The sequence below is a fragment of the Sarcophilus harrisii genome, chromosome 2 (assembly GCF_902635505.1).
Source record: "Sarcophilus harrisii chromosome 2, mSarHar1.11, whole genome shotgun sequence".
Lineage (NCBI taxonomy): Eukaryota > Metazoa > Chordata > Mammalia > Dasyuromorphia > Dasyuridae > Sarcophilus > Sarcophilus harrisii.
The window spans coordinates 2,233,752-2,250,518 of NC_045427.1; the positions used below are offsets into that span (position 1 = coordinate 2,233,752).

Sequence of the window (16,767 nt, forward strand, 5' to 3'; positions counted from 1 at the left end):
GAAAAAGAAAGAAAGGAGTGAGGGAGGGAGGGAGGAAGAAAGGAAGAGAAGGAAGGAAAGAAAGAAGGAAAGAAAAGAGGGAGGAAAAGAGGGAGGAAGGAAAGGAGGAAGGAAGAGTAAGAGGAAGGAAGAATGGAGGGAGGGAGTCAGCCATTTGAATAGGGACTAAAGGTTTATTTTTTTTATTCCAAAGAGCTGTTGCTTTTCTCTACAAAAAAGTAGGCAGCCCATTTTCTTGTCTGGGTCTCAGTTTCCTTCTTTGCTCATGGGAAAGAGACTGACCATCCCTGCAAGTCCCTTCCACAGCTCTGAAGTCTCCGAGACCAAGGTTCAGGGCAAGGGCTCATCCTCCATGGCCAACAATTTTCAGAAAACCCTTGAAGGAGGGCAGCCCCTTGGGAGAAATGCCTCCTGGTTAGCCGGCCACTGTGGGGCTCCTCTGGCCGGCCATTGTGGGGCTCCCCCAGCCAGTCATTGTGGGACTCCCCTAGTCAGCCATCGTGGGGCTCCCCTGGCCGGCCGGCCACTGTGGGGGCTCCCCTGACTGGCCATTGTGGGGTTCCCCTGGCCGGCCGGCCACTGTGGGGGCTCCCCTGGCCGGCCACTGTGGCGCTCTCCTTTCTCCTCTGCCCTCCCTGCCTTTCCTGCTGGGGCCCTTAGTCCAGGCAAACCTAAGGTGGAAACGCAGGAGGACCCAGGACTCTGCCCTTTGGACCTTTTGCAATCTTCTGGGAACTTCCCATCCCATCCAGCTCAGCGGCTGAGAACTATATAAGGGAGGCTCCAAATGAGGGGCCTCATTTCTCCGGAGGCAGCCAACAGGAGGAGAGCGGGGAGCAGCCTCACAGCAGCCAAAGGACGCCAGAGACGCATTCGGGAGCTCGCGGGAAGCCCCCTCCCCGGAGGGCCGCCATGGCTCCCTGGGGCACCCTCCTGCTCCTGCTGCTGCTCCTGGGCAGCAGCTCTTCCCGTAAGTGTCTCGCTCTGGGCAGGGGCACAGGCAAAGGCCGGGCAGGAGCGCGCTGGGATCTGCTCCGGAGAAAGGAATGGGGCAAGGGCGTGCTGGCCCCCGGCCCGGGCAGAGCCTCACTGGGGCGTTCGGGGGTGGGGCGCCTTGCGCCTTGTCCGAGGCCTCCTGGCATGTGGCATGAGGGTGATGCCAGAGGCTGCCCTCTAAAGGGGGAAGGCCCAGGAATGCCCCCCGGGAGCCGGCAGCAGCTTAGCTCCAGCTGCTAGAGGAGGGGTGCACAGGCAGGAGCCTGCCTCAGTGGGCATTGATGGCCAGGACCCACGGAAGAGGCCGGGACCCCCGGGAGGGCACTGGGACCCCCAGGAGGATGGCCAGGACCCACAGAGGCAGTCAAGACCCCTGCGAGGGGGGCCAGGACCTCCAAGAGGGCAGCCAGGACCCCTGAAGAATGGCCAGGACCCCCTGAGAGGGTGGCCAGGACCCCCAGAGGCAGCCGAAGTGGTTCAGACAGGAAACCTTATTTCCGAAGGACATCCTTGCTTAGAGAGTTGATAACGCCCGGGGAAGCCCGAGCCCCTTTGGGGGAAGGGGGCAGCCCGTGGGGTGGGGGGGTGAGGGTCCTGGTCGTGGCTGCCCCAGAGTCACCCCGGATTATTTCTCTTCTTTGTTTCCAGAAGAGGAGGGGGCCGAAAACAATAGCCCGAGCTGTCCCAGTAAGTCCCCGGAAAGCCCGGGTGCTGGGGGGGGGGGGGGGGGGGGGGGGGGGGGGGGTTGGCTGCCCTGGGCAAGGCCCCCAGTCTCTCCCCTGGGCTAAGGGATCTTTGGAGCCCCCCGAGTCGAGGCTCAGGGTCCCCTCCCCCAAAGTCAACACTGTTGCTGCCGAGGGTGGGTGATTAATCATTGATCAGACAGGTCTGCGCCACCTGATGGGCAGGCCGGCCGCCCCCGGGCCATCCCGCTGCTGTTTGCTTGACCCTTCCTGTCCCCTCCCCCACCCCCGGGCTCCAGGGGACCTTTGGAGTCCCGCTTCCAGCCAAGAACCTTAGTCAAATAATGAGGGTCACCTTTCTCTGGCGAGGGCCCGGCGCCACCTGCTGGCCGGACCCGCCCTCTGCCCGCAGGCAGGACAGCTCCCGGTGCTGGCCGCTGGCTGCCAGGGACCCGCCTGGGTCATGCTGCCGGCTTCCCCCCCCGGTCCCTCTGGTTGCCTGGCCCAGCTCCTCAATCGCCCTGTAACTGGGGGGCTCCGTACCCCCAAAGTAGGGTGGGGATTCACCCCTGGGCCCAGCCCCGGCCACTGAGCTGCCCCGAGCCAGCCGGAGCCCCGGGAGCCCCCGCAGGGCTCGGGACCTGAGGTCTGGGGGCCCCCGGCTCCTCCAGGCCTCCTGCCGGGTCCTGAGAAAAGCTGCCTTTTCCAGAGGACGCCACCCGCTTCAAACACCTCCGGAAATACGTGTACAGCTATGAAGCCGAGAGCGCCAGCAGCGTGGCTGGCACCGCGGACTCCTACAGCGGCACCAAGATCAGCTGCAAGGTCTGTGCCCCAAGGGCGGCCGGGGGGGAGGAGGGGCTTCCTCGGGTGGCAGGGGAGGGGCCTCTCCCCCCAGAGCCCTGGCCCACAGGAAGATGCTGCCCAGGATGGCAGGGTCACTCCTGAGCCAGCTCCTGCCCGGGATCCTGTGCCCACAGTGCCCACACTGGAAGGAAATGCTTGGGCCCTGATGGTGATGGGCAGCCCTGAAATGCCCAGGGAGTCAGGGGAAGGGGTGGGAGACCTCATGGGGGCACCTGAGTGGAGGGGAACCCTGGGAGCTGCTGGGAATGAGCTCTCCAGCTTAGGAGGCAGAGGAAGGCCTGGGCCACACACTGGCTCAGGAGCGGCTGGTCTTGGGGAGGAGGAGCCGGCCCCCTCTCCTCCCATCCTGGCCTCGGCCTGACCCCAACATAGGTTTAGAACGATGCTTGGAAAGGACAAAACTGGGGGGTCGGTGCTGTGGAGAGGGCAGGGGCACCCTCAGGAGCTTAGGGCACTGCCCCTTTCCCACAGATGCCCCCTGGCATCTGCCCCTGCTGGGCCAAGCGAGACAATGGCCTCGAGCTCATTTGGGGGAGTAATTGTCCCTTAGTCAATCAAAGTTTGAGGCTCCTCCTGCTGTACTTATGGAGGCTCGGCCCAGCACCTTGTGACCGGCTGCCGGGCCCACCGCTGCCCTGGAGCCCCCCAGGACCGAGGCGAGGCCCCACACTCCGGCCCTCGGAGGCAGGGCTGGCCGTCGTGCGGAGGCTGCCCGGCCTCCAGCCCCTGAGGGGAGGCCCCGCACTTCGGCCCTCCGAGGCACGGCTGCCGGCCTCCCCCGGCGCCGGGCCCCGCGGCCTCAGCTGGGCGCCCCCGGGCCGGCCGCGCTCACGCAGCCTCCGTTTCAGGTGGAGCTGGAGGTCCCCCAGCCGTGCAGCTTCGTCCTGAAGCTGAGCCAGTGCGGCCTCAAGGAGGTCTACGGCTTCGACCCCGACGGCAAAGCGCTGCTCAAGAAGACCAAGAACTCGGACGAATTCGCCGCCGCCCTCTCCAGGTGAGGAGGCGAGGCCGGCTGGGGGGCCGCCGGGCGGGGCTGCGGAGGGAGCGCGGTCCGGCCAGCGGGGTCCAGTCCCCCGGGCAGGGACCGGGGCGGGCTCGGGGGCAGGGACGGGGCCTGCTGGGAAAGGAGCAGCCCGGACTGGAACTCGGGCCGGCGGGAGGCGGGGGCGGCCACGGCTGTCTGTCCCGCAGGTACGAGCTCCGGCTCCGCATCCCCGACGGCAAGGAGGTGCTCCTGTACCCCGAGGCCGCGGAGCCCGCGCACATCCTCAACATCAAGAGGGGCGTGGTCTCGGCGCTGCTGGTGCCCACGGACGCGGAGGAGGAGCCGCGCGTGCTGGCCCTGGTGAGAAGCGGCCGGAGGGCTGCCCACGCCCTGGGGGGTTCCTCGCGGGCGCCTCCCTTCACCCCTGAGGAAACTGAGGCAGGGGCTCACAGCTGGTGAAGCAGAACTCGAACTCGTCTCTTCTGGGCTCTTGTCTGCCTACTGTGCGGACTAGCTGCCCCATCACGTGCCTAGCGCCCCCCTGGCAGGATCCCCGCGCCCCCGGCAAACCGGCCCCCAAGAAAACCAGTGGCCCCCAGCCAGATCCTCCAGTTAAAACACAGGAGGCCCTCCCCCTCCCCAGGGAGACAGCCTGCCCGGCAGCTCCCCTCGGCCCAGAGGGATGGGGCACCCCCCCAAAGGCCGGGGGGCTGGAAGCAGGGGAGCAGCCCCCGCTTATTTCCAAAACCTGAGGTTTCCTGTCATATTAGTTAGGCCGCTGAGTGCACGGGGGGCTCCTCCCCCTTCCCAGGCAGGGAGGGGCTTCCCAGTCCTTGCTGCTCCCCCCGCCCACCCCCAACCTCCCGGCCCCCAATGCGCCCCCTCCTCTCCCCCCAGGACACCGTGTATGGGAACTGCTCCAGCGACGTCACCGTCCGCGCCCGGAAAGGAAACGTGGCCACGGAAATCGCCATCAACAGAAACCTGGAAAACTGTGCCGGGTTCAAGCCCGTCCACAAGGCCGCCAGTCCCATTGCGCTCATCAAAGGCCTGGTAAGTGGCCCCGGGGGTCCGGAGGGATGGTCAGTGACCCTCCCAACCTCTGATGGGGGCGGGGCTCACCCAGACCCCGCCTCCCAACCGCGGACGGGGGCGGGGGGGGGGGGCACCCAGGCCCCAGCAGCCGGGAGAGGGGAAGACTTGGCGGCATCAGACCAGGGATGGGCAGCTGTGTCCGGGCTCAGGAAGGACGCTGAGCTTCCTCTGGCAAAGAGGCTGTGATTGAGGCTCTCCTTCAGCCCCGGCCCGCCTCCCTTTGTCTCCCATGGGTCAGAGCCTCCAAGCTGGACAGGTTCTGTCTGGCAGCCCAGAGTCCCTGGGACTTCATCAACCTGGTCCTGGAATTGACTTCAGAATGGCCCCATTGCCAACGGGCAGCAGGGCCTGGGCTTGGCCCCCCGGGCATCGTCCCTTGGAGGGAGGCAGGCTGAGCAGGGCAGCCAGGCTGGAGCTTCTCCTGCCACCCACGGCCTGTTCTCCCGCCGCCCGTTCTCCCGCTGCCTGCGGCCCGTTCTCCCGCTGCCCAATCTGTTCCCATTGCTCCATGTCCTCGGGGTTCCTCCGCTGGGACGAAGCTAAAGGCAAAGACCCCTGGCTTTGTGCTCCTGGGCCTGCGCTGTCCTGCACAGGCTGAATCAGCAAGTGGACGCACTAGGCGGGAGCGAATGAATGAACAAATGAGTGAATGTAAAAGTATAAATGAATGAACAAAAGCGCAAATGGTCGGATGCGTGAAAATGGAGGAGCCAAGTACTGAGCCCTGACTACATGCTGGCAGATAAAAAATAGGATTATTGAGGAGATCCCTTCTCTTAAGGGGATACTGGGGAGGCGGCCCGCAGAGGAAGGCCAAGGGGCTCGGGCCACTGTTTGAGGCAAGGTGGGGTCCTCAGGCTAAGACGGCCAGGCCTCCTGTGTCCCGGAGGAAGAACAGCAGAAGGCCCTTAATTAACATGGGGAGAGATTGGCTGAGAATTCAAGAGGCTTTGGTGGAGCAGGCACTGACAGTGCCCAACTCTGGGCATTCTAGGACTGCAGGACTGGCCTAGGCTGGGGTTCCCCCCGAGGACTGCAGGACTGGCCTGGGCTGGGGGTGCCTAGAGGCTGCTCTGAGCCCTACCAGTCTGTCTGGGGAGACAAGATGCCCTGATTTGAAACAGAAATAATAATAGTAATAGAAGGTGTGAAGCCGCCCAGGTCGGGAGAGTGGCAAGCCTTCTCCATGGCCGGGGAAGGGATCGGGGAGCAGGGGCTTCTGGGAAGCAGGCTTTGCCCAGAGCGGGCAGGCATCTTGCTCTGGCCAGGCTTGGCTCGGTCCTGCCCGAGGGCAGCCCCCGGGCACCAGGAAGGCTTGGCGTGGGAACTGAGCGGGGCAGCCCCAGCCCGGGCCCAAGGTGGACGCCGCTCCCCAATTCTCCTTCCCAGGGTGGCCCCTTGTCCAGGACGCTCAGCAGCCGGCAGGAGTGCGTGTACACTGTGGACCCCCGGAGGAAGCACGTGACGGAAGCCGTCTGCAGGGAGCAGCACCTCTTCCTGCCCTTCTCCTACAAGTACGTGCCCTGGCCGATTCTCACTGGGCATCCAGCCTGGGGGCGGGGCAGGTGGACGAGGCCTGGGGCCGTGCCAGGGCCTCGCTGAGCCCACTGGGCCAGTTTGTCCTAGAACATGGGGGCAGGGGCCTGGGCTTGTGCTGCTGGCCTGAGACTGGCCACCGGAGAAGGGAATCTGGCCGGCCAGTGGGGCCGGTCACCGGGCAATCAGCGGGCATTGTGGGGGTGAGGGTGAGCGGGGGAGGCCAGAGTCTGGCTGAGGACGCCGTGAGGTGGCGGGCCCTTAAGTTCGGTGATGGGGACTCTGAGATGCCCGGGAGCTGGGGTTGGGGGGGAGCCTCTAGAAGGAAGCCTGGCTGGGCAGGATGGTGGGTAGGAGGGGTGGTCCCGCTGGGCACGGAGCCCACTGAGGGAGACCCTTCTGCATCTCAGGGGTCAGTACGGCATGAAGGCCCACGTCACACAGATCCTGAAACTTGAAGACACCCCCAAGATCAACAGCCGCTTCTTTGATGAAGGTGGGCAGCCTGGGAGAGGCCGGGCCGGGCCAGGGGGAGCGCAGGGGATGCAGGTGGATTCTGGGGCCTCTCTTGGGGTGCTTGGCAAGCCTCCCAGGCATGGGCCAGTCCTCCCCTCCAGGGGCCTGGGCTGGACCCCCATGTGGCCACTGGAGGCCGTTCCCAGCCGCAGGAGGGGGCTCAGGCTCGGGGCTCCCGCTGGCACTGAGAGACTTCTCCCACTGTGCTGAGACCTCTCCCGCCTTCCAGATGCTTTCCCGAGGAAAGGCCTGGCCCTGGAGAGCGTGGAGGCCGCAGCCCCCACCAAGGAGGGCAAGGAGGAGGTTCTGCAGACCCTGCAGGAGCTACAGAAGCTGGCCGTCTCCGAGCGCGGCGAGCACCGCGCCAAGCTCTTTGGCAGGCTGGTCACCGGCCTGAGGGCCCTCAGTGCCGAGGCCGTCGCCTCCCTTTGGCCCGAGCTGCTCCAGGTGTCCAGGTACTGTCGCCAGGCCCGAGCTGCGGCCGGAGACTGGCCCGTGAAGGCCGGGGCGGGGGGGGGGGGGCACAGATCCAGCTCAAGGCGCCCTGTGGCAGCCCCATCACAAGGCAGCCGGGCAGACGGGCCCTGGGCCTGGCCCTGGATCACTGCATTGGGAGGTCAGGGAAGGCTTGGGGATGCGGTGACCACATATTGGGGGGCCAAGGTTTGGGTATGGGGGTGATCACTGTATTGGGGACCAGGGAAAATTCCCTAGAGGAAGCAGAATTTGAGCAGGGCCAGGAAGGGAGGGAAGGATTTGGCCAATGAGAAATAGGGAGCACCCCCTGGGGAGGAGGAGGAGGAGGAGGGTGGAGAGCACAAGGCCCAGAGACAGGAAGGAGGTGCCAGCCAGCCAAGGAGCCGGGGATCGAGCAGGACCTGGGCCAGGGCTTGGGGGACACTGAGGAACCAGCAGAGCTCAGCTCTGGTGAAGCTCCCGCCCTGGGGGGGGCTCCCAGTCTCCTAGCATGCCAGGCTCCTGCAGGACAGGGCAGGTCCTCCCTGGTGGGGGAGTGGGCGGGCGGCCCGGGCTGGTGGCCATCCCAGCTGGGCTATAGAGGGCAGAGGGGGAGGACCATCCCAGGGCCGGCCGTGGGCAGAAGCCCGGGAGCCCCAGGAGACTAAGCAGCGGAGGGACCAAAAGGGAACGGCTGAGCCCGAACCTGTGCCCTCTGTGCCCGCAGCCCCCTCGCCCTGCAGGCCCTGGTGCAGTGCGGGCAGCCCCAGTGCTACGCCCACATCCTGCGCTGGCTGAAAACTGAGAAAGCCGACCCCCTGCTGATGGACGTCGCCGCCTACGTCATGGCGCTGGTTCCCCGGCCCTCTGCCCAGAGGCTGCGGGAAATCTTCGAGGTGGCCCAGGAACGGCCGAACCGCGTCACCCTCTACGCCCTGAGCCACGTGGTGAACAAGTGAGTGCCCCCACTGCCGGGAGGCGCCAGGGGGAGAGACGCCCACCCGCGACCCTGCCCGGGGCCCTGGGAGAGAGAGCCTCTTCCCGAGGGGCGCCCCTGAGGGCCCCTGGCTGGCAAAGCGCCGCGGGCCGGGAGGCTCGGTGGCCCTGCCGGGGTCCCCAGTACCTCTGCTCTCTGCCCCCAGATTCCAGCCCCAGACCGTGGCGGAGTCAGAGGAGCTGAAGGCGGTGGCCAATTTCCTGATCTCCCGGCTGGGCGACGAGTGCGCCGACGACAAGGAAGCCACCTACCTGACCCTCAGGGTACGGAGCCGCTCCCCCAACAGCCCCCCCCCGCCTCAGTTTCCCCTGCCTTCCTCTAATGGGGGCCTTTCCTTCTCCTGGCAGGTCATTGGCAACATGGGGGCAGCCCTGGAGGAGGGGAGCCCCCGGCTGAAGGCCTCGGTCCTGAAATGCATCGAGAGTCCGGCGGCCTCCCTCCCCGTGCAGAAAGCCGCCATCCAGGCCCTGCGCAAGATGGAGCTGACCGAGGAGGTGAGAGCCCAGTGGTGGCGGCTGCCCCGAGCCTCCCACCCCCCCTCAGGAGGCCTTTCTGCGCCATCAAGGGCTTCCTCTGCACAGTGAGGGCGGCCGCCAGTGGGCCAGACTGGACGGGTGCCCACCATGCCCCCTAGAGCACCCACCATGCCCCCCAGAGTGCCCACCATGCCCCAGAAGCCCCTGACTCTCCCTTCCATTGTAGCAAGGCAGAGAACTTTAAATACAGGCAAGGGTTCTGATGGTCAGAAGAGATGTTCCAGGACCAGCACAGACCCCCCCCCCCCCCACTCGCCATCCTGGCCTTTCAGTGCAGCCAGGCGTTTCCCGCGGGGAACTTGGGCCCAGGAGGGGCTGCGGAGGGGGTCGGCCTGGGAGGGGCTGTGGAGGGGGGCGGCCTGGGAGGGGCTGCGGAGTGGGGCCCCCTGGGAGGGCCGGGCGGGACTTGGGTGAGGCAGCACTGGGCCTGGGACCGGACCTGAGTTCTAGCCCAGCTGCGTGGGTTCCTGCCACGTCCCTTGGCCTCTGACCGCCTCGGTTTCCTCCCCTGTCTCTGCGTCCCTCCCGGGCTGGGAGAACCAGGGAGCACAGAGGGCTCTGCGGCCGGATCCCTTCTCTGGCCTTGGGGCAGCTGCCTCCGGCCCGGGAGCTCCCGTGGCCAGCGTAGCGGGCCCTTCGGCGGAGGGGAGTCGGGGCCGTGGGAGGCTGCGCCCGGGCCGGGGAAGCAGCGGCAGCGGCCCCAGCGTCTGCTCTCTGGCTGCAGGTGCGGGGCGTCCTGCTGCGGGCCTTCCTGGACGGCGCCTCCCCCGAGGACAAGCGGCTGGCGGCCTACCTGCTGCTGATGCGGCGGCCGGGCCGCGAGGGGCTGGCGCAGGTGCTGGGCGCGCTGCAGGCCGAGAAGAACGAGCAAGTGCGGAGCTTCGTAGCCTCCCACCTGGCCAACGTGCTGGTCTCCCAGGATCTCAGCTTGCAAGAGTAAGGGAGGCCCCGCCCCGGCCCACCCGCCCCTCCATCCCCTCCACGGCCGGGGGGCGGGGCCTCAGGCCAGACCCTGGGCAGGGAGGGTCCGGGTCCTTCCCCAGGGGGCGGCAGGAGGCGGGAAAGAGGCAGCCCCCCAGGGGCCACCCCGGGGTGGGGGGTCAGTGACCCAGTGCGGTGGGGGCGATGGGGAGGGAAGGTGGGGAGGCGCGGCCAGGAAAAGCGCCCAGCCACATTCTGTCTGCCCGGAGGCATCAGGAGCCACCGGCGGTTACTGAGTAGGGGGAGACAGGTCACCCCTGAGCCTGAGGAAGCTCACTTCGTGGGGAGGGAGGCTGCAGGCAGGCAGCCCCCCCAGCTCTCGCGGAGCCCCCAGGGTGCTGGCCGGAGGCAGGGGTGTGGGGGCCTGGAGCAGGGGGTGCCAGAGCTCGGGGGCAGCTGCGCCACCACCTGGGCCTGGCCGGGAGCCGGGCGCTTTGGGGCGTCCTGATGAACCCCCTCTGTTCTCCTCCAGCCTCCGAAGCCAAGTGGAAGCGGCTCTCCAGGGCTCCCGGCTGCCCGAGGCCACGGACTTCCGGAGGTTTTCCCAGAACTACCAGCTCTCCAAGGCCGTGTCCATCCCCTCCCTCAGCCCCTTCTCCACCAAGGTGGAGGGGAACCTGCTGTTGGACCCCCACAACTACCTCCCCAAGGAGGCCATGCTGAAGACCACCCTCTCCATCTTTGGCTTCCAGCCCACAGACCTCTTTGAGGTTAGTCCTGAGACTCCCCTGGCCCAAGGATCTGGGGGCGAGGAGCGGGGGCCGGCCCAGAAGCCCCCTCTGCCTCCTGCCGCCCCCTGGGATTTGCCTCAAACAGCTTGGGAGGTGGGGTGAGGTCGGGGCACCTCCCTGTGCCAGGGAGTCAGCTGGCCGGGTGGGGGGCTCCCGCCACCGGGCTCGGGGGGCTCTTTCCCAGGAGAGGGCCCCTGACCATGGCTCCTTCTCCTCAGGTGGGGCTGGAGGGGAAGGCCTACGGGCCCACCCTGGAGGCCCTCTTTGGGAAGCAGGGCTTCTTCCCGGACAGCGCCACCAAAGCCTTGTACTGGGTGGACGGGCGAGTGCCCTCCTCGGTGTCCAAGGTCTTAGAGGACCACTTCGGCTACTCCAGGGAAGAGAAAAGGGACCAGGTACTCGGGCCCCAGCCTGCCGCATCGCTCCCCAGAATCTCACCTGGGTCTTCCCATTGCTGACCCTCTTCCCTGCTGGGAAACTTTCCATTGGGGGTTAGGGCCCGCAGCCTGGAGGCTGCTGGGAAAAGCAGCCTTCTGGCTTTGGGAAGGCCCTGGGTCAGCCAGGATGTTCCAGTGTGGGCGACCCCGGGGGGGGGGGGGGGGCTGGGGGTTGTGACACAGGTCATCCTGGGCCTCTGCTGGGGGGCCATCTATCTACACCAAGGGGAAGTGGGAATCTTCCCTGTGGCTCACCCAACCCATGGCCTCCCAGGCCGGAGTGCCGGCCACCCTTGGCCCCCACCCATTCCCGCCGGTTCCTGCTCCTGCTCCCCAGGACGGCTGGGGTGTCCTGAAGCCCGCTCCCCTTTCCCCTGAGCTCCTTCTGCGGCTCTACCTCCAGGGGTCCCCCGGCCCCCAGCCCAGCTCTGTCTAGCTCTGCCTTGAGAGGACAATGGGGTCTCGTCATTGCCCGGTGGACGGGCCTGTTGTTGCCCGGTGGACGATCCCACCATTGCCCAGTGCATGGCCGGCCATGGTCAGCCTCTGCCCTCTCTCTCCTCGGCTTGCAGGACATGGTGAACGGGCTCATGCTCAACTTCCAGAAGCTCCTCAAGGACTTGGGGTCAGCGGAAGCCCCTCAGGCCGAGGCCTACCTGCACCTCCTGGGCGAGGAGTTGGGCTACATCAGGCTGGAGGAGCTCAAGGTCTTGGGCGCGAGGCTCATTGGCATGGCCAAGGCCTTGCGCGGCCTCCCTCAGATGGTGAGTGTCCAGGCTCTGACCTGGGTCCCCAGTGTGTGTGTGGGGGGGGGGTTCCTCGGGTCCTCAGGGTGTCCAGGCCCGCCAGGAGCCGGCTCCCTCATCCAGGGGCTGGAAGGGCCTCACATCGGGCCCCGGGGGCGGGAGGGGGCTCGCTGTGCCCCTCACTCACGCGGCTTCTCGGGGCGCCCCCAGGTGGCGGCGGCCCTGGCCAAAGGCTCCAAGAACGACCTCTTTGTCCACTACATCTTCATGGAAAGCTCTGTGGAGCTCCCCACCGGAGCGGGGCTGCCCCTCCAGCTGTCCACGTCTGGCCTGGTCACCCCCGGGCTCAGGGCCGGGATGAAGCTACAGGTGGCGAACGTGAGTCCCGGGGGCGAGAGAAAGGGGGAGCCCCCCGAGGAGGGGGACGCTGAGGCTGTGGAGGAGGCGGGAGGCTCACAGTGGGGGGAGGCCGGGAGCCCCCGAGGGCAGCCTGGGGCAGGCCGGGCCCGATGGGCCTCGGTTTCTCTTTCAGTAAAGGCTTCACGGGGTCCCAGAGGTGCCCCCCTGCCTTTGGCCTCCAGGGAGGCCGCTGAAGCTCGGGCCTGAGTCCCCCCTTTCTCCTCCTCCCAGATGCAGGCGGAGCTGGTGGCCAAACCCTCCGTGGCCGTGGAGTTTGTGACCCATGTGGGGGTCACCATCCCGGACTTTGCCTGGAGCGGCGTCCAGATGAACTCCAACCTCTTCCATGAGTCCGGCCTGGAGGCTCGCCTGGCGCTGACCAGGGGCCGGCTCAAGCTCTCGGTCCCCGCTCCCAAGGGCCCCGTCAAGCTCTTCAGAGCCAGGTAGGCCCTTGGGGAGCCCCGGGGCCTGAGTGCTGGGGGGGGGCTGAGACCTGGGGGCCTGGGGACCAAGTCCTGCCTGGGGGGGAGGGGCATGAGTCCTGGGGGAGGGGCAGTGGGGGCCTGGGAGAGGCCGTGCTGACCCCCCCTCTCCCCTTGCAGTAACAGCCTCCACCTGGTCTCCACCACCACGTACTCCAAGGTGATCCCGCCACTGATCGAGAACAGGCAGTCGTGGTCCAAGTGCAGGCCCCTCCTCAGGGGGCTCAGCGGCTGCGCCAGCCTGGTTTACTCCAATGCCAGCTCCATCGAGGCCGCGCCCTACTACCCGCTCACCGGGGACACCAGGTGTGGCCCCCCCCGGGTCCTCAGAGTCGCCCCCTGCCCTTGTGGGAGGCCCGGCCTCCATCCCCGGGCCCACAAGGATGAGCCACAGGGGGGCCCTTCCCTTCTCCCCCAGGAAAGGAGGGAGCGGGACTCTCAGCCAGGCCCGGCCCCCAAGGAGGCACCGGGAAGCCCCCAGGGCTGGGAGTCAGAGTGAGGGCCCAGCCTTTGTCCTTGGCCCCTTCCTGGGAGAGCTCCAGTCCCACAGGGAGTCCCAGCGTCTTGTGGGGCCCGGGGGGGACCTGTGCCCCCCACTTCTCCCTGCTGACTCTGGGTATCGCTCCAGGGAGAGGGTGGGGGGGACCGCAGGGTCAGCGGCAGGCGGTGAGCCCCTGTCCTGCTCCCTCAGGTTTGAGCTGGAGCTCCGGCCCACGGGGGAGGTGGAGGAATACACGGCGGGCGTCACCTACGAGCTGCAGGGCCAGGGCCCGGACGCCGTGGACCAGCTGAGGTTTGCTGTGCAGGCAGGTGAGCCCCCCCCCACAGTGTGCGGGTGCCCAGGGTGGTCTGTGGGGGGCACTGGGGGGCGTGGAAGTTCCCTGGGGTGGGGGCCCCTGGGCCTGGGCGTGCGAGGGTGGGAGCGCTGGAGCACAGGGGGGCGCTGCAGGGGCTCCCGCCTCCAGGGCCCCCAGAGAGAGGCCGGGCCAGCCCGGAGGGGGGAAGAAGCCCTGGGAGCCCAGAGAGAAGGGGGAGGCGGAGGGGGAGGCCCCAGCATCCTGAGGTGGGGGGAGGCCATGGTGGGGAGGGGAGGGAGGCCCCAGTGTCCTGGGGCAGGGGGAGGCCGGTGTCCAGGGTAGGGGGGAGGCCGTTGGGGGGAGAGGGAGGCCCCAGCTTCCCAGGGCAGGGGGAGGCCAGTGTCCGGGGACGGGGGGGAGGCCAGTGTCGGGGCGGGGGGGCTCCCTCGGGCTCGGCCGGCCCGATCCCGGCGCTCAGGAGGACGCCCTTTCAGAGCCGCTGCCCAGTGAGGCCGCCTTGACCTTCCGCTACCACCGAAGCCGTGCGGCTCTGACGGGCGAGCTGCAGGTGCCGGACTTGGGCGTGGACCTCGGGGCCAGCCTGACGTTCCAGGACCAGTCGGACGAGGAGGGCGTGTTCTACAGCCTGGCCCTGGACGTCCAGGACAGGAAGAGCTCGGCAATGACTCTCACCGGCCACATCAGGTAACCTGGGGCTCAGGGGGATGGGTCGGCCCCCTCGGACACCCACCCCTGGGCGGGGCACCCGAGCTCTGCCTGCCTCAGTTTCCCCACCTGTAACCCCCCCCCAGTGTGGTTATGGAAGCCCCGCGCCTGGTGCATGGTGGGCCCCCCCACATGGCGGCCATGACCCCCCCTTCTCTGCAGCTCCGTCCTGAGCCCTGGCGGCCCTTCTGGCTCAGGGGTCCAGCCTCCGGCCCCGGCCTTGCCCGGGCAGTCCCTCCAGGCGGGCCCTGGCTGCCGGTGACCGCACTGACCGTGCCCGCTTCGGTTCCCCACAGGTGTGACCGGAAGGAGCAGGGCGTGATCGGCGCGGTGCTCTCGGTGCCCCTGCTGCAGGCCGAGGCCCAGAGCGAGGTCCTGGTGCAGCGCTCCCCCGAGAGGCTCCTGCTGCAGATGCAGAGCTCGGCCTCCGCCCACGGCGCCACTGTCTCCCAGAAAGTGGCCTGGCAGCACGGTAGGGGCGGGGAAGGGGGCAAGGGCGGTGGGCTCCCCCGGGCAGTGGCAAGGGCACCAGGCTCCCCCTGGGCACCACCAGGGGCTGGGCTCCCCCCGGGGGGCAGCAAGGGCACTGAGTTCTCCCCAGGCAGCAGCAAGGGCACCAGGGTCTCCCCGGGCACCGCCAGCTCACAGCGTTTGCCTTTCCAGATGACAAAAAGCTCGAATTGGAGTGGAAGACGGGCACGAACACAAAGACCCAGAAGTTGCTCTCGGAGGCCTCCGCTTTCGGGGGGAGCCTGCGCCGGCGCGCCCAGGACTGGCTGGACCACAAGGTCGCTCACACGGACATGACCGTCCGCCACATGGGCACCAAGTTAATAGCGGTGAGCGAGGCGAGCTGCCCCTACCCCCCTCCTGGGAGCAGACAGGCCAGCTGTGGTGGTCAGGGCTTCCTGGGGGAGGGTGGGCTGAGGGACCTCCCCTTGGGCCCATCCTCCCTGGGGCTGCCTCCAGTCAAGCCCTTCCCAGGGATGTCTGGGGGGGAAGGGGGGGTTGGACTTGGGGCATTTATTCACCCGCCCCCATGGGCCTGGGACCTGGCTGCCTCCAAGGATACAACAGTCCCCGCCTCCCAAGCCGTCCCAAGGGCCCTCGGTCTCCCCAGATACCCCTCCCATAGCCCCCCCTGCAAATCCAGCCTCACTGGCCTGAAACTGCCCTTCCCCCTCCTCCAGGCTACCAACACATGGTTTCAGAAGGCGTCCCAGAGCCTCCCTTATGGGGAGACCCTGCAGAGAAAGCTCCAGGGCCTCCAGGAGTGGGAGATGCCCGAGCTCCAGGTCCCCGACACCCTGTTCCTGAAAAGGTAAAGGAGGAAGGGAGCCTGTCTGCAGAGCTGTGGGATGGGGGACACCCGGGGCGAGGGGCTTCTGGGTACCTGGGTGGGCTGGCATTGGCGGGTTGAGAGGGAACAGAAAGGTGGCCCCTGCATGAGCTGGGGCACAGCCTGTTCTCCCCATTCAACAGACAAGGAAAGTGAGGCTCCAAAAAGTTCAGAGCCCAGCTAAGGCACATTAACACTTAGCCAGTTAGTTATCCAGCCAGCTAGTTAGTTATCTGTCGGCCAGTTAGCTAGCTAGTGAGCTATCCAATCAGCTAGGCAGCTGGCGAGCCAGCCTGTCGGTCAATTAGCCAGTTAGCCAGTGAGCCATCCCGTTAGCCAGGGAGCTGGCTAGTTGGCCAGGCAATCAGTTAGCCTGTTAGCCAGTTAGCCAGTGAGCTATCCCATTAGCCAGTGAGCTATCCCGTTAGCTAGGGAGCTATCCCGTTAGCTAGGGAGCTGGCTAGCCGGCCAGGCAGTCAGTTAGCCTGTTAGCCAGTTAGCCAGTGAGCTATCCTGTTAGCCAGGGAACTATCCCGTTAGCCAGTGAGCTATCCCGGTAGCCAGTGAGCTATCCCGTTAGCTGGGGAGCTATCCTGTTAGCCGGGGAGCTATCCCATTAGCTGGGGAGCTGTCCTGTTAGCCGGGGAGCTATCCCGTTAGCCCGTGAGCTATCCCATTAGCCAGGGAGCTATCCCGTTAGCCAGTGAGCTATCCCATTAGCTGGGGAGCTGGCTAGCCGGCCTGTTGGTCAGCTGGCTGGGGACACAGGCCTGGAGCCCCCCATGGTTCCCAGCCTCTCCTCTGCAGCCCATCACGCGCTTCCTCTCCCCCACTTACTTACAGCGACGGCCGGATCAGGTACACGCTGAACAAGGACCACGTGGACGTGGAGATCCCCCTGCTTTTCGGCGGGACATCCCTGGAGCAGTTGCAGCAGGGCCAGGTGATCCGGACGCCAGCCCTGGACCTGCAGGCCATCGGGCTCCGGGTGCCCTCCAGGGAGTTCCAGGTGCCGCCGCTGAGCATCCCCAAGTCCTACCCACTCCGGGTGCCCCTGCTGGGCGTCCTCGACTTCTCCACCAACGTCCACAGCAACCTCTACAACTGGTCGGCCTCCTGGTCCCTGGGGAACACCACGGCCCCCAAGGCCGAGCACGTCAGCTTCCAGGGCCGCTACCACCTCAAAGGCGACTCGGCCCTCGAGCTCCTCTCCTTCAGTGCGCAAGGTGAGTGGCCCGGTCCCGCCCGAGACGCGGGGAAGCAGCTGCAGAGTCGGGCGCTGGGAGGGTCTCTGCCTGGGGGGAGCGGCGCTGGGCCAGAGCCGGGGGTGCGCCTCCCAGAGGGGAGAAGGGTCCGCAGGGAAGCCGCTCCCAGAAGAGAACCTCCCCTTGTTGTGGGAGAGGGGAGGCGGAGGCCGGCAAGGGGAGGCTGGCGGGGGCGGGGCCAAGGGCCTCTGCTGGCT

The 16,767-nt window shown here is 67.1% G+C and overlaps 1 protein-coding gene across 1 annotated transcript in view; it reads left to right on the forward strand.

Moving 5' to 3' along the window:
* The first annotated feature begins 809 nt into the window (after positions 1–809).
* Positions 810–16,767, forward strand: part of APOB (apolipoprotein B) — a 28,894-nt gene continuing 12,936 nt past the window's right edge. Inside the window, exons 1-25 of the mRNA XM_031949578.1 lie at positions 810–970; positions 1,645–1,683; positions 2,389–2,504; positions 3,395–3,540; positions 3,738–3,891; positions 4,429–4,584; positions 6,016–6,140; positions 6,573–6,658; positions 6,908–7,133; positions 7,862–8,089; positions 8,277–8,394; positions 8,479–8,625; positions 9,392–9,603; positions 10,121–10,358; positions 10,598–10,774; positions 11,389–11,580; positions 11,773–11,940; positions 12,193–12,404; positions 12,564–12,749; positions 13,135–13,253; positions 13,735–13,945; positions 14,263–14,438; positions 14,630–14,805; positions 15,157–15,287; positions 16,149–16,531. Of these exons, the coding sequence (XP_031805438.1) occupies positions 913–970; positions 1,645–1,683; positions 2,389–2,504; positions 3,395–3,540; positions 3,738–3,891; positions 4,429–4,584; positions 6,016–6,140; positions 6,573–6,658; positions 6,908–7,133; positions 7,862–8,089; positions 8,277–8,394; positions 8,479–8,625; positions 9,392–9,603; positions 10,121–10,358; positions 10,598–10,774; positions 11,389–11,580; positions 11,773–11,940; positions 12,193–12,404; positions 12,564–12,749; positions 13,135–13,253; positions 13,735–13,945; positions 14,263–14,438; positions 14,630–14,805; positions 15,157–15,287; positions 16,149–16,531 (4,180 nt within the window). The 5' untranslated portion in view covers positions 810–912. The remainder of the gene's footprint in view (positions 971–1,644; positions 1,684–2,388; positions 2,505–3,394; positions 3,541–3,737; positions 3,892–4,428; positions 4,585–6,015; positions 6,141–6,572; positions 6,659–6,907; positions 7,134–7,861; positions 8,090–8,276; positions 8,395–8,478; positions 8,626–9,391; positions 9,604–10,120; positions 10,359–10,597; positions 10,775–11,388; positions 11,581–11,772; positions 11,941–12,192; positions 12,405–12,563; positions 12,750–13,134; positions 13,254–13,734; positions 13,946–14,262; positions 14,439–14,629; positions 14,806–15,156; positions 15,288–16,148; positions 16,532–16,767) is intronic.